General features: G+C 62.4%; 3 protein-coding genes across 3 annotated transcripts in view; 2 read left to right on the top strand and 1 right to left on the bottom strand.

The window, feature by feature from the left end:
* Nucleotides 1-2,513: 2,513 nt before the first annotated feature.
* LOC102239780 (putative 60S ribosomal protein L37a) lies at nt 2,514-2,927 on the bottom strand. The gene has a single exon (XM_014536210.1). It carries the CDS (start codon nt 2,925-2,927, stop codon nt 2,514-2,516), a length of 414 nt encoding a protein of 137 aa, XP_014391696.1.
* Nucleotides 2,928-4,559: 1,632 nt separating this feature from the next.
* LOC102240084 (keratin, type I cytoskeletal 42) lies at nt 4,560-11,837 on the top strand. Its single transcript, XM_005861962.2, has 8 exons — nt 4,560-5,039; nt 7,290-7,372; nt 7,508-7,664; nt 8,738-8,899; nt 9,795-9,920; nt 10,167-10,387; nt 11,366-11,415; nt 11,536-11,837. The coding sequence occupies exons 1-8, from the start codon at nt 4,575-4,577 to the stop codon at nt 11,631-11,633; spliced, it is 1,362 nt and encodes a 453-aa protein (XP_005862024.1). The 5' UTR covers nt 4,560-4,574; the 3' UTR covers nt 11,634-11,837.
* A 1,914-nt stretch (nt 11,838-13,751) lies between these two features.
* The window catches only part of KRT17 (keratin 17, type I), a 5,459-nt gene continuing 4,158 nt past the window's right edge, over nt 13,752-15,052 (top strand). The window contains exon 1 of the mRNA XM_005861820.2: nt 13,752-14,313. Within this exon, the coding sequence (XP_005861882.1) occupies nt 13,873-14,313 (441 nt within the window). The 5' untranslated portion in view covers nt 13,752-13,872. The remainder of the gene's footprint in view (nt 14,314-15,052) is intronic.

Here is a 15,052-nt window from a genome sequence, read left to right on the forward strand (position 1 = left end):
GGAGAGGGAGGGAAGGGCAGGGGGAGAAGGCAGCTCTGGGGGGTGGGAGTATTCCAGCCCATGGGAGGCAGAAAGAGGTCCCACATGTGCCTCGGCCAGGCCCAGGGTCCCCTTCCCAGACTTCCTCCCCACCCCTCCCTACTGGTCTGGCCCTCCCTGCCTCCCTTGCCCTCCCCGGCCCTGGGTCCCATGGGGGCACTCAGGCCTCCGGATCCTTTCTGGGGAGGGGCCTTGGGCAATGACGTCACTGCTTGGAAGGGCGAGGTGTCTGCAAGTGTCTGTATCCTGTGTCTTGGGTTCAACCTAGATGGATGGTTCCTGGAAACCAGTCAGGGGCGGGGCTGAGTCTGCTTGTCCCCAGGGGGAGCACCCGTGACAGGACCCCTGGGGGACCCTTGCTTCTCACTCTCCTCGCTGGGAGGAGGCTCCCAGAGCCCCAGGAAAGTTCCCCATCTCCCACCGCCCCCAGGAGGCAGAGGGTGGGGCCCCCAATGGGAGCTACACACAAATCGTTAGTGGGTGGACCTGGGCGGGCGGGCCGGGCCTCAGGAGGAGGCTGAGGAAACAGAATGAGGAGGAAGAGGATCCCGCCGGGCGGGTGTGGCTGGGGAGGGTGCACTTCCGAGGGCATGCCTGGCCCTGTGGGAGTGCTTCAGGGGTGAGGTAAGGGGTGGGGGGGCCTGTGAGCTCCTGATGGTCCTGCCTAGCCCATCCCAGGGTCCAGGGAAAGGAGCTGGCAGGCCCCCTAGTGGCAGGGGTCTGGGGGTGGAGGGAGGGTCTTTGAGATCCCTGGGGAATTTGGGGTTCTCTTCTCACTAACCAAACAAGGCCCCAGCTGGGAGCCCATCCCAGCCTCTGGGGCCTCCCACTCGCCTGGCCTCACCTGATGGGACCACACGCTCCCTTCCTGGGTCCCTGTCCTCATCCCAGTGCACGGCCCGGGCTCATGACCCCAGCGATTCACCGAGCTCCTACAGAGCACCTGCTGCTCCCGGCTGTGGGTGGGGGTGGGGTGGGCATTAACCAGGGGGGCGACAGTTTATGCGTGGGGTCCTGTAGGAGCCAGGGTCAGCTGGGCAGCTATGGATTGGGCTCCATCAACATCAATATGCTCTTATGGAACATCAGCTGTGTCCTGGGGCCCTCAGGTCACCTAGACTTTGTGCCCCCATTGCCATCAAAGGGCCTGGGGGCCCCAGGGACCCTCCCGCAGCACCTGGTCCTGTCCCAGTGCCCGCTGTGAGCAACCCCCGGGGAAGAGACTCGGGACCTCGAGTTAGTCCAGCCTTGGGCTGGTGTGAGGTCCCTGGGGGATGCTGGGAGCCATTCCCTGGGGCCTCCTCTTCTTGTCCCCTCCCGCCGTGTGCTGGATTCCCAGAAGCCTCCGGGGCTGGATCTCCTCCGCCTTTTCCTCTCATCCTCTAAGTGGGCCAAGATGCTGACGACGGTGGGGGCTGCGGGCCCCGCGCTGCCCGGCTGCCAGGGGCCTCTCCCTGCTGGGGGTGGAGGACAGGCCCGAGCAGGAGGCATGGAGGCTGAGAGGCCCTCTCTGGCTCCTGCCAGGCCTTCCTCCCCGGCAGCGAGCGTGGGAGCTGCTTGGGCCCTGGGTCCAGGCCTGGCGCTGCCGCGAATGCCCGGGTCAAGCACCCTGAGCCTGTTTCCTCCCAGGGAGCGCTGATGGGCAGAGCTGGTGAGGGCTGGCCCTGGGCTGCGAGGGAGGCATGGCTGGCCTCCTTGGGGGGGCGAGCGGCCTTCCTGGGGTCTGACTCTGCCCTTTCACCTGGGGAGAGGGGCTGAGGGGGCCTGTCCTTCAGCACTCGGGGCCTTTCTGCCAGAGGGGGCTCCGCAGAGCCGGGCAAAGGCCCCGAGAGTCACTGAGGCCCAGTCCTGGGCACGCAGCCTGACGTCAGGGCGAGGGAGCTGGAGAGGGGCGAGTGGTGGTGATGGGGCCGAGGGCTTGGTGATTTTGAAGGGACGGGAAAGGTTGACAGATTCTTTGCCCCTTTATTTAAAAAAAAAAATGATTTTAGAGAGAAAGGGAGAGGGAGAGAGAGAAATATCGACGAGAGAGACACATTGATCGGTTGTCTCCTACACTGGGGATCAAGCCGGCAACCTGGGCATGTGGCCTGACCGGGAATTGAACCGGCGACCTCTTGGTGCCTGGGTCGACACTCGACCATTGAGCCACACCGGCCAGGCTCTCTGCCCCTTTAAACTGAGCCTCAAGGCTAAGGTCTTGGGGCTTCGGAGGTGGGCTCCAGGGAGAGGCACTGAGGACAGTTGGTGCCTCACGGCCTGGCCCCTCCCCAGGTCCCTGCTCTGCTCGGGGTGCAGTGCTGGAAGGTGGGGATCCCTCTGTGAGGGAGTGAGGCCTGCCTGGGGGGAGGGGAGGGAGCAGTCAGCCCTCGGGGGGAGGGCTTTCTGGGGGGGGGGTCTTTCTTCACTGCATGTCCTCCTGTGTGAGGGTGACCCGCGGGGGCAAGGCCTGCCGCTGGCGCACCCAGGTGACCTCAGGTTCTGTTGGTTCCCTCTCTCCCCCGAGACAGTGTTGGAGGGTGAGGGAGTCCTTCCTTGTTTTTGTTTTGTTTTGTTATATAAATTAACCCATTTATTATAGGCTCGCAATGTTTCAAACTGTGGAGCTTCTCCTGGTCTTTCAATTCCTTCCGTCTTCTGATGGCTGACTTTACTGTGACGGCAGAAGTGGTGCTGTAGGTCCAGGCACCACCAGCAACGGTTTTCATGCAGGAGCCACAGCGCCAGGTCCCCACGGCTCGCCTCTTCATCCTGGTTTTGCCACAGAAGGAGCAGGTGTACTTGGCGTGCTGGCTGATTTCAGTTTTCTTCGCCATTTTCCCGAGGGAGGCGCCATAACGGGTCCCGTATTTACCGACGATTCCGACCTTCTTGATGCGTTGAGCCATGTCCTTTTTTTTTTTTTTTAATATTTTTATTGATTTCAGAGAGGAAGGAAGAGGGAGAGAGAGATAGAAACATCAATGATGAGAGAGAATTATTGATCGGCTGCCTCCTGCACGCCCCCTACTGGGCATGGAGCCCACAACCTGGACATGTGCCCTGACTGACGGGGAATCAAACTGTGACCTCCTGGTTCATAGGTCGATGCTCAACCACTGAGCCACGCTGGCCGGGCCAGGAAGTCCTCCTTGATGTCTAACCTCATGGAGCAACCCTAGTGGCCTGACCGTGGCTTTGAGCCCCTTGCCTCCACCCCCCAGCCACCCTCAGAACCCCAGACGTCTTAGGCAGGGCGGAAGCAGGACAAGATTGGGGTTCGTCCCTTCTCTCCCGGCGGGCACGTGCTGTCCCCACTCTTCAAGCCAGGAAACACCGTGGGTAAGAGGCCACCCACTCTCGAAGCAGAAAGTCTTTCCAGCAGTCGAGTCTCATCAGAGGAGCTCCAGCCGCACGGAAACCCGGCCTCCCTCCCTGTCCCTGTGTGTGGCGGAGCGCCCAGGCCACCCGCAAGCTTCCCGGGGGACCAGGCTCGCCCTCCCCTGCCCAGCCCTCGAGCCCTGGCCTTCCCTGGAAGCTCCCCATGCAGACAGGCCCCGTGACGCCAGTGCCCTGGCAGGGCCTAAATCATTAGCGCCGCCGAGATTAGGCTGGTAATCGCCTTGTCGGCAGGCGGTGGCGGGTGCCAGCCGCCAGGATGTGGGATCCTGCTGCTCCCTCGCAGGGCAGGGCGCAGGGGCAGAGCCCACAGAGGGACCCTGCTTCTCCCCCTCATGCCTCCTAGCGGGGGGCCCCCCGGGAATGGCTTTTCTCAGGTACTGGGGCGGGGAGGGGATGAGCAGTGGTCACCCTAACCCTCCTCTGCAGAGTCCTCCAGAGACGGGGAGACGGGCATTATCCTCATTTTACCAAGGAGGAAGCTGAGGCCCATGACCTGACCTCCTGTCACACTTGGATCCAAAGCTCCCAGAGGCCAACAGTGTGTCTATTCCCCTTAGGTAAGGGGCTCCCCAGGCCAGGGCCACAGACTTGGGAGGACCCCAAGAGATCTGGGGGCTCCCCAGGTCAGAGGCAGATTCACCCTCTCAGCCTGAGGGGCTCCTTAGGGCCCTTGGACATGGGCGAGGGTGGCCCCCCAAGTCTCTCACTGTATCCTAGGGGCCAGGAATGCTGGGTGGGGGGCCAGGGCAGCCCCGGGGTTCAGGCCTGTGGAGCCTTGTTCGGGCCTTTTCTGGCTCCCTGGGCTGGGTTCTCCAGCTCCCCCCAGAATGAGCTCAGAGGCCTAATTGCTGCTGCGGATGCAGGATCACCCTAGCCTGGGGGCTGCGGCTCCAACGCCACCTTTGTTTGTGAACAATGGGCTCCTAAGAGGCCGGGGCCCAGGCCAGGCTCGGGCAGGAGAGGGGCCTGGGGGGTGCACTCAGCATGTCCAGCCTGAGCCTCAGGCCCTGGGCGGCTGATACAGAAGGAAATTACTGGGCTGGGGTTCTGGCTCTGACTTCAAGGGCCAGGGGCCCAGCCCCCCACAGCCCGGCTATAAAGGGCTGCCCAGGGTCTCTGTCCAGACCAGACTCTGCTCCTGGCCAGGGGACACCATGGCTGCCACCACCACCAGCTTCCGCCAGTTCTCCACCTCCGGCTCTATCAAGGGCCTGGGCATGCCCACCGGGGGTTTCTCTCGGGTGTCCACGGTCCGTGTCGGGGGCGCCTGCCGAGCCCCCAGCCTCCTGGGAGCCGGGAGCTGTGGCAACATGTCGGTCAATTCGTCCCGCTTCATGGCAGGCATGGGGGGTGGCTACAGCGGGGGCTACTCCTGCAACCTGGGTGGGGGCTACGGCTCCAGCTACAGTGTGTCGGACGCCCTGCTGGGGGGCGGCGAGAAGGAGACCATGCAGAACCTCAACGACCGCCTGGCCTCCTACCTGGAGAAGGTGCGCGCCCTGGAGGAGGCCAACGCCGACCTGGAGGTGAAGATCCGAGACTGGTACAAGAAGCAGGGCCCCGAGCCTGCCCGGGACTACAGCCACTACTTCAAGGCCATCGAGGAGCTGAAGAGCAAGGTGCGTGGACCAGGCAGCTCCCTGCCCTCTGCCCTCTGTCCTTAGTACCTGCTTCTGACTCATCCCATCCCACCTGAGCGAACATTCCTATCTTAGGTCTCCATCATTCATTCACTCCCTGGACTCAGGCCTGGAGGACACCCCATGCAGGGAGGTTGTTTGGAGTTCTCTCTTTCTGAGGGGGGCGGTGCATGTTCGGGTGGTGATGGAGGAGCAGCAGGGTTGGGGGCTCAGAATCTCGAAGGCAGCAGACGGCATCCCAGGTATAGAGGATGGCGTAGGCAAAGGCACAGAGGCGGGGGAGAGGTTGGTGTTGGCTGCTGGGGGATGGAACATGAGCAGGGAGGCGTCAGAGCCATTCCCCTCTGGCTCTGCCTGCCTCACCTCCTCCAGGCAGTCCTCCTGGATGGATGGCACTTGCCTCTTCCCCCCAGATCTTGGGGTTCCTTCAACACGTTGAGGTTCAGTCTATGCCCTGCTCATTGTGCGGATTTCACTGAGGTTGGCAGGTACTCGCGGCTGCCTTTGTTGTGGGTCCTCTTCACTCCCTCCATGCGGGTCACTCTGGGGCTTCCTGAGGGCAGAGCCTGTGTCTCTCTTGGGTCACTCTGGGGCTTCCTGAGGGCAGAGCCTGTGTCTCTCTTGGCAGATTGGGGGGTGGGTCCTGAAGGAAGGAGCTGTGTCTTTCCTCTCAGACTGGAAACTTCAGGGAAGGGATTTTTCTTAGTCTGATGGATCTCTCTCTCTCTCTCTCTCTCTCTCTCTCTCTCTTTCTCTCTCCCTCTCTCTCCCTCTAAGAACATGGTCTTGGCATTCTGTGGACGTGGTACTTGGGTTTTCTGCACGAACCCGCCCCTGCAGGGTCCTAGTGTTGCAACCCCCAGAGGCAGCGGGGAGGTCAATGAGAGCCAGAGAGCCAGGCTCGGCTCGAGGGCAGCAGGGGTGCGGCCTGGCTGGCGCCCGCGGTCAGACTTGCTCCGTTTCCTGGTGGAGAACCAGGCGTGGTGCTGCCTTTCGGGGGGCTTTGCGGGTTCCTGCCTGGGACCTGCGCCAGGCGGGGAATTCCTGCAGCTGTTCCCTGGCAGCAGTGCTACTGGGAGAGCCAGATCAGATACTGGGCTTGGTCTGGGCAGCGGGGCGCCCAGGGGAGCCCCGGTGAGTCAGTGTGTTCCCCAATCCATTCGCGGTCGGCCAGCTCCTCACCACCAACCCCAGTGAACCCCGCACCAGGCCTCCTCCCTCTGAGTCACTGTGCCCCTCAGGGGTTTTGGCAATGACCCTGGCCCCTCGCCGGACCCAATCAGCATTCTGAGTGGGGAGGTGAGTGAGACGGGCCCACTGAGGCCCTGGGGTGGCTAACAAACTGGCCCCGGCTCAGTCTGGAAACCTGGGGCCTGACCCAGGGTGAGCCTACTGCCGAAGCTTACACCTTCTACCCTCAGCCTCCAAAAATTCCAAATTCCACCCCGCTGATCTGCTCCGGCTGGGCCTCGCTCGCCCCGCCAACTCCATGGGTCTTGACTGGAGTTTCTCTTGGGCATTTCTCACAACAACAATGACAGCAGCAGTAATAATAACGAACCTTCTGCTCCTTCCCGAGTCTCCCTTGTTCTCATTTAAGCCTCCTGATGACCCAGTGGGAAAAGAAAACTTTGCCCTAGATTTGCGGCGGGGCCAGTGGTAACCTCACTAATTAATTAATCACCTAATTAAACGAGTGTTTCCTCAGGGCCAACTCTGGCCCAGGTACTATGCCCAGAGCTGGGGAAGGAGACAGACGTGGCCTTGTCCCCTGAATCTCAGAGCTCATGGGAGGAGGAAAGAATTAAAAGTCATGGAAAAATCACACTCGGGAGAAGTGCTGTGAAAGAGAGAGGGGCAGGGAGGAGGTCTGTCCAGAAGGAGGGACCCTGGTGAGGAACTGATGAGGGCTTCCTGGAGGAGGTGGCAAACTGAGTCTAGAGGTGAAGTTCATTGGGAAAGAGGAAGCCAGGTCCAGGTGGCTTGGGCAGTGACCCCATGGTTGTTGAGGGGTATATGTGGGTCCCCTGGCATCATGGTTACCTATGCCTGGGCACAGTGCCTCTACTACTCTGTGAGTCCCCCAGCCGGGTCCTCAGAGGAGGAGACCACACCACAGGGACCCTCCTTCACTCGGCACACTCTCCAAAGAGCTGCGAGAGGGGTGCAGAGTCTTCCCGGGGCTGCTGAGGGTGCTTGCTCACGGAGCCCATCATCGCTCTCCCCCAGATCCTGGCCGCCACCATCGACAATGCCAGCCTGGTGCTGCAGATCGACAACGCCCGCCTGGCGGCCGATGACTTCCGCACCAAGTGAGTCTGGGCCTCCGGGGCTGCTGGCGGTGGGTCCAGCTCTGCACATCACCGGGCCCTCTGTGTGCACGAGGTGTGGGGGGGGGGTGTGGGGGGCTGGTGGTCCTCCATGGCTCATGCCTCCACCCCTCCCAGGTATGAGATGGAGCTGAACCTGCGCATGAGCGTGGAGGGCGACACCAACGGCCTGCGCCGGGTGCTGGACGAGCTGACCCTGGCCAGGGCCGACCTGGAGATGCAGATCGAGAACCTGAAGGAGGAGCTGGCCTACCTGCGGAAGAACCACGAGGAGGTGAGGCCAGCGAGGGAGTGACCGCAGGAGAAACTCGCCTGGGGACAAGCAAGGCTGGGGCCTCCCGATCTGCCTGGGCCAGGGCCCTGCTCTGCACCCAGCACCCATCCAGGGTGGGTGCCTGGCCCTGACCTGGGTGACCCTCGGAGGGCCCTGGGGGAGGCCTGGAGGGCCTTCTCCCCACCAAGGTCCTTTCCATGTCCCCGAAGGCACGGCTCACTGTGTGGTGGCAATTAACGATCTAATGAGATCGCAGTCGAAGAACAGGCACGCTGATTACTACAATTAATTACAGGGGTGATAGTCATCTTCCCAGCACATACAGTGATTCACAGCAATGGTCTCACCTGACACCAACCAGCGCTGCGAGAAGGGTGCGCGTTCTCCCCTTTACCAGTGAAGAAACGGAGGCTCAGAGAGGTTGAGGGATTTATCCAAGGCTGCACAGGCATCTTCCCTCCAATCTGTCCCACCCATGTCCACATCCAGGGCCAACTCCACCACTCTGCCACCTCTCCCACCTCCTTTTTCAGAGAACTCTGGATCCCAGGGACCCCAAGACTCAACCTAAGACCCTGTAGGGGGACTAATGAACCTGTGGCTTCCTTCTCAGCTGACCTCTGGGCCACCCTGAGCTGGGGGAGCCCGATCCCCGAGTATCAGAACCCCAGCAAGTGTCTCCAATTGGCTTTGAGGCTGGTTATAGGGGTTGCATTTCCTAACGAGATCTGGTCCTGGGGCTGCTTTCCCCCTGCTGTGCCGCATGGCCGGCCGTGGGCGACAAGGGTGGTGAGCTTGTCCTGGCTCGTGCCCTCTCATGACAGAGAGTTGGGGATGGACAAACAGCATACACTGGGGATGGGTCCTGAGTGTGTGTTGGGGAAGATGTCTGATATCCACAGCCCTGCACATTGGAGCCATGACCTCTGCCTCCACCTTCAGGGCGAGGAGCTGTTGGCCTGTCTGCGTCTGTCCGTCTGTCATTGACACCTGTGTCCCCAGGTGGAGAAGGCGGGCCGCAGGCTCTCTCCCCGGGTGGCCCTGGGTGAGCGCCTGCTCTCCTCTCTGCCCAGGAAATGAACGCCCTGCGAGGCCAGGTGGGCGGGGACGTCAGCGTGGAGATGGACGCCGCCCCCGGCGTGGACCTGAGCCGCATCCTGAACGAGATGCGCGACCAGTACGAGAAGATAGCGGAGAAGAACCGCAAGGAAGCCGAGGACTGGTTCTTCACCAAGGTGGGTGGCCCGAGTGAGCAGGTGTGCGCGCACCTGTGCGTGCATGTGCGGAGTGCGGAGTGCGGAGTGTGGGCCGGAGAACGTGTAGCCACACAGACTGTGCCATCTGGAAGGGCCTTTGGAAACCAGTTGGACCAACCCTCAAGTTTAGACGCTGATCGTGAGGCCGGGAGAGGCCCCAGGCTCACACCACCCTCGGGTGCGGCCTGGGGAACCGGGTCTCCCCCCCAGCGAGGGCTCCTCCCGCACAGGCCTTTGTAGGAAATGTGTGTGTTTGGATGCATAACTCAGACCCTTAGAAGACACATGCGTGAGCAGGTGTGAGCGCACCTGTGTGTGCATGTACGGAGTGCGGAGTGTGGGCCGGAGAACGTGTAGCCGCACAGCCTGTGCCATCTGGAAGGGCCTTTGGAAACCAGCTGGACCAACCCTCAAGTTTAGACGCTGATCATGAGGCCGGGAGAGGCCCCAGGCTCACACCACCCTCGGGTGCGGCCTGGGGAACCAGGTCTCCCCCTCAGCGAGGGCTCCTCCCGCACAGGCCTTTGTAGGAAATGTGTGTGTTTGGATGCATAACTCAGACCCTTAGAAGACACACGGAGAAGCGACAGGAACAGGCACAGAAAGATAAAACCCAGGCCTGTCTGGCCAATGTCACAGCTCGGGGGCAGCAACTAATGCAGATGCCCGCAAAGCAGGGCGAATCCCGCTGAGGGCCCATGTGGGCACCCAGGGTGTCTGTGTGAACCCATGTGGGCACCGAGGATTGGGGCCCCACAGAGGCCAGCGAGGTGCTGGCGGAGCAAGTCCGGGAGGTCAGGGCTCAGGGGTGGCCCCTGCCCCCGGCCCCACCTCCACAAGCCTCCTCAAGCCCCCACGGCCCACCTGCTTCCAGACCGAGGAGCTGAACCGCGAGGTGGCCACCAACACCGAGGCCCTGCAGAGCCACAGGACGGAGATCTCCGAGCTCCGCCGCTCCGTGCAGAACCTGGAGATTGAGCTGCAGTCCCAGCTCAGCATGGTAGGGCCTCCGTCCCTCCCCTCCCTGCCTCCCTGCCTCCTCCCTGCCATCCCAGGGCTACCCCCACTCGGAGAACCAGACTCCCTCACAAATGTCACTTCACCCAGTGACATGGCCCCTCGCTGCCCCAGTTACCACCCCGCCTAGTTACTGGCTGCACCCACAACCCCCCACGGTGGGCTCCTCCTCTGGGTGGGGAAGGGTCTCGCCTCCGTCTTATCCATCCGCCTGCGCTTTGGCCCACAGAAAGCATCGCTGGAGGGCAGCCTTGCGGAGACAGAGGCGCGCTACGGGGCGCAGCTGGCCCAGCTGCAGGGGCTCATCGGCAGCATCGAGCAGCAGCTGGGCGAGCTCCGCTGTGACATGGAGCGTCAGAACCACGAGTACCAGGTGCTGCTGGACGTGAAGACGCGGCTGGAGCAGGAGATCGCCACCTACCGCCGCCTGCTGGAGGGCGAGGACGCCCAGTGAGTGGGGGCACCTGGGCACATGCTTCGCCCAGGGAGGGGCGACTGAACTGCAGGGGCAGCCCCAGCAAAGGCCAGGAGGAGGTGTGGAGGCTTGCAGGGGGCGACACGGAGACCGCTGGCTGGGGTCTGGCTGAGAGGAGCACTGAAGGCCACCTTAGAGCCAGCTGACTCGGTGGTGTAGGCATGGGGGTGCCAGGGAGGGGCTTTGTGCCGGATGGGTATGATCAAGAGGTCTCAGAGCCTTCACTCTGGCTGCAGAAGGAGAGCTGCATCAGCGAGGCCAGGGGGGCACGGGACCTGCCAGGAGGCTGGAGCAGGGAGTCGGCCGCCTGCTGGGAGGAAGGGGCAGGGGCAGGGAAAGGCCTGGGCGTGGGGCGAGCGTGGCTCACAGCGGGACTCAATCAGTGCTGAGTGAGCACGCGAAGGCCTGGGTAACGATGAGCCTGGGTTTCTGGTTCCCATGACTTGTGGTTGGCGACGCCATTACCCAGGATGGGACCAGGGCGGCATCTGGTTTGGAGCTGGGAAGGTGGATCGGGACCCTGCTGTAAAAGGGCTGAGACCGTCCTGGAGTCTCCATGCTTAGTCATGTGCTCCAGCTTTTTTGTATCCTGAAGAGGGTGAAGTCCCCCTATAGTCTAACCACAGTCTCTCTTGCTTTAATCGAGTCTATTTGTGGGGCCCTTCTAGATACAGAAAAACTGCTCAGCTTCTCCTTGTACATCCCTGGCTAGCTGCAAAGGGCCTCTGGGCCTCTGTTGGGGTGGCCCCTTTCTGTACTCCTGCCCACTGGGCCTGTGCCCTTTGACCCTTGCGGTTGTCATTCTTTTCCGTGCACTCCCAGCTGGGATTCCTCTTTGGTTTTCTGGGACCTCTCTCCCCTCACCCTGGGGCTCCCCAGCTGCTTCTCCTCCCGGGGGACAGGGCTCCCAGGCATCACCCCTGGGTTGACAGGTCCCCTCTCCCTCCCTGCAGCCTGGCCAACCAGTACTCCTCGTTCCTGGCCTCACAGCCCACGCGGGAAGGTAAGAGTCTGCCCCGTCCTGCCCAGGGGAGGGGGGCGAGTCGGAGGACCCTTCTGTGTGGGAGATGGGGGAGGGGCTCTGGCCTGAGGTTCCCTGCCCCCCCCCCCCTTCCCTCTGCAGCCACGGTGACCAGCCGCCAGGTGCGCACCATCGTGGAGGAGGTCCAGGATGGCAAGGTGGTCACCTCCCGGGAGCAGGTCCACCGCTCTACGCACTGAGCCCTTCCCACTTGCAACAGCCCAGCCTCGAGGGCCACGGGGCAGCCATCGCCTCCAGCCCCCAGCACGTTACTGCTGAGCCCCAGGCGCCCGTCGGGGCCACTGCCCGAGAGCTGTTGCCTTTCTGTACCTGCTTCCCAAAGCCCTCGCCGGGGGGCCTCCCGAATTGGCCCCAGTGACCACTATTAAAGCTTGGCCTGAATTCAATGCCTCCTGGGGTCCAGTGTGGTCATTGGTGTAGGGTGGTGTGGGCTGGAGGACTGGGGGAGGAGGAGAGTCTGTTAAATTTTGGGGTGGTGGATGCCCGGCTGGCGTGGCTCAGTGGTTGAGTATCGACCTGTAAACCAGGAGGTCGTGGTTTGATTCCCGGTCAGGGCCACAAGCCCAGGTTTCGGGCTTGATCCCCAGTGTGAGGCATGCAGGAGGCAGCCCATCAGTGATTCTCTCTCATCATTGATGCTTCTATCTCTCCCTCTCCCATCCTCTCTGAAATCAATAAAAATATATTTAAAAAATTTTGGGGGGTGGTGCTTGTCACCTGCCAATCAGTTCTACCCACCTCAACCAGGCCTGGGGCTCCTGGAAGGACAAGAGGGAAGGAGGCAGGAGGACCTCTGGCTCAGGGATGGGACAGCCCCACAAGCTGGGACTGTGTCTGAGAAGCAGCCCTTGGGGTCGCCATTGCCTGTGCTGGCCCCTGGGAGGGCCCCAAGAGCTCCCAGGGAGCTGTGTCTATTATAGACTCTCCCGCCTTCACCTCCGTCTGGGGGAGAGAGGCGGGGCAGGGCTTCCTGAAGGGTGGTCCGGGACATGGATGGGTGAGAGGAGGTGGCAGCGGCACAGCCGGGAAACCAGACCAGCTCTGCCCAGCTCGGGGGTGTGTGTCGGGCGGGGTGACCGCTGTGTAAGTGAGCGTGGGGGGCTGTCTTGTTTGCTTTGGTGCTTGGCAGCTGCCGGGCTATTGGGGAATCTCTGTTGGCTGCTGGCGGGGGCTGTCCAGGCCTGCCTGGGAAGTGGAAGCCATCGGCAGCCTGAGACACGACCACATTCCGCCCAACCTGTCTGCCGGTGCGCTGGGACCCAGGCCGGGCCTGGGGTGGTGGCTGGGCAGGGGAGCGCTGTAGGGCAGCTCAGGGTCCATCCGGAAGGGCCTTGTCAGGGGAAGGCTGTGTGTGTGGGGGGACTGGCTGGGAGGGTCTCAGGAATGCGAAGGTGCATGCCCTCACCTTACCCTGAGGCCTCTTGGGGTGTAGGAGGGCTAGGGAGGTGGAAGGGGGCCTGGCCGTCGGTTCTCCTAGTTCCCTTTTACCACGAGGCTCTCTCCCCAGTGATCATTTACCCATCTGGTAGCTAAGCTCCTCTTTGCCCCCCTGTTAGGGAGTCCCGGGGTTGGGGCAGGTCAGAACACTGGCCAGATGGACTTGTAGCCCCTAGGAGCGCTCCCCTGGGGTCAGGGCTGGGCAGAGGGGGGCAGAGTGGCTGGGTCCCTTGGGGAGGGGTCTGGAGCTGTGGGATGAGGAGTGAAATGCTGCCAGCCCAGTTCTGCAGGTGTGGGGGGCAGCGGGACACGATCCCCCTCAAGCCCCCGTCTCCTTAGCTATAAAACGGGGTGGTCATCTGAAACCTGACAGCGTGACTGTGTTGTGTGCTGAGCCTCGTGGTTTAGGTCCAGGTGCCAAGCGGGATGGGGGCTCCATCCTCGCGGCCTCCCCAGCCCCCAGCCCTGGGCCGGTACGTTGAACAGTAACCTCAGGCTGGGGGTGGGGGAGCTGCCGGGTTCCCCAACCTTTTCCCTACCAGGCCCAGGGGCCAGGTGGGCTGGGCTGGGGTGGCAGCCGCCTGGGAGGGCCTGGGACGGTGACGTCCTGCCTCTCCTCTTCCCCGTATTAGGTCATGGGAAAGCGTAGCTCGAGGGCCTGCCTGAATCACAGGTGACGGGCTTAAGAACAGAGACACGCACACGCACATGCAAACACCCAGCATAGGGGTTTCGGAGAAATGAGGCAAAGCCCCGGTGGTGGGAGGGGAGGGGGCCCACAGGCACCTGGGAGCTGGCCGCCCGCCAGGGGTGATGAAAGCCCAGGGGAATGGAAAGAGGAGCAAGCCTATTGTCATCGCTGCCCCCGCCCACCACTCGGCCTGTTATAAAGGAGGCAGGCGAGCCCCAGCCACAAAGGCACCTCAGGCTTCTCTCCTCTCTAGTCCTCTCTGTGCCTGCCTGCCACCCACTGCCACCACCATGACCACCACCATCCGCCAGTTCACCTCCTCCAGCTCCATCAAGGGCTCCTCCGGCCTGGGGGGTTCATCCCGCACCTCCTGCCGGCTGTCTAGCGGCCTGGGTGCCGGCTCCTGCAGGCTGGGGTCTGCCAGTGGCCTGGGCAGCTCCCTGGGCAGTGCCCTGGGGAGCGGCAGCTACTCCAGCTGCTACAGCTTCGGCTCTGGCAGTGGCTATGGCAGCAGCTTTGGGGGTGTCGACGGGCTGCTGGCGGGAGGCGAGAAGGCCACCATGCAGAACCTCAACGACCGCCTGGCCTCCTACCTGGACAAGGTGCGCGCCCTGGAGGAGGCCAACACGGAGCTGGAGGTGAAGATCCGGGACTGGTACCAGAAGCAGGCCCCGGGGCCCGCCCGCGACTACAGCCACTACTACCACACCATCGAGGACCTGAAGAACAAGGTGGGCGCTGGGGAGGGCTCTGTGGGGACCATGGCTTCTCCCACATCTCCTGCCCAACCTGGAATCCATTCGGGGGCTGTCACAGGGCCTCAGGGGGCCCAGGACAGCTTGGCTCCAGCGTGGCCTCTGGGAGCCCACCTTGGGGCTGCTCTGTGGCTCATGTTATTCATTTTGGGGGGCAGCAGGCTGGGCCAGGGGCAAGCAGGTCTCAGGGGGCTCCTTCGAGGCTCCGTGTCCTCATCACAGGGCTTCTTGCCACCTCGTGGGTGATAGGATAAGGAGAATGGACACAGCTGGAGGGCTGGGCGGGCTCATGAGTTTGCTGGGTATGTGGGCACCTCTCTCCTCAGAGCCATAGGGGGTTTGGGGCAATGGTGGGGTCAGGGGTCTGAGTGAGCATCCCATGGCACCTGCTGGGAGGCGGAGACAGGAGAGAGGGGGCGGGGCCTCAGGAGGCCTCTTGGGAGCCTTATTTGGGGATTTTTTTCTGGCTTCCCCATCCCTCCTGCTGCTCCCTCAAGAACTGGGCTGAGCAAACCCGGGGTGGGGGGAGCTGCCCTCTGGAGCCCTGGGCCAAGGTTTAGCAGGAGTCAAGACTTCTGATTGGAAAATACTCTTTAGTGAGGACTCTTTTAGCCTCCCTTTTGGGGGAGACTCTCAGGGGCACCATGTCCCCAGCTGTAAAGTGTGGGGGTTGCCCACATCCCCTCTGCTTTCTGGGCTTCTGGGACAGCTTCTC

This window comes from Myotis brandtii, unplaced genomic scaffold, assembly GCF_000412655.1.
Source record: "Myotis brandtii unplaced genomic scaffold, ASM41265v1 scaffold157, whole genome shotgun sequence".
Lineage (NCBI taxonomy): Eukaryota > Metazoa > Chordata > Mammalia > Chiroptera > Vespertilionidae > Myotis > Myotis brandtii.

What these genes read in the sequence shown, in the direction of transcription:
- LOC102240084 (XM_005861962.2), top strand. Translation starts at nt 4,575, where the DNA reads ATGGCTGCCACCACCACCAGCTTCCGCCAGTTCTCCACCTCCGGCTCT. An exon ending in TCGAGGAGCTGAAGAGCAAG is followed by an intron (nt 5,040 to 7,289) that starts GTGCGTGGACCA and finishes GCTCTCCCCCAG; the next exon opens with ATCCTGGCCGCCACCATCGA. An exon ending in GCCGATGACTTCCGCACCAA is followed by an intron (nt 7,373 to 7,507) that starts GTGAGTCTGGGC and finishes CACCCCTCCCAG; the next exon opens with GTATGAGATGGAGCTGAACC.
- LOC102239780 (XM_014536210.1), bottom strand. Translation starts at nt 2,927, where the DNA reads ATGGCTCAACGCATCAAGAAGGTCGGAATCGTCGGTAAATACGGGACC.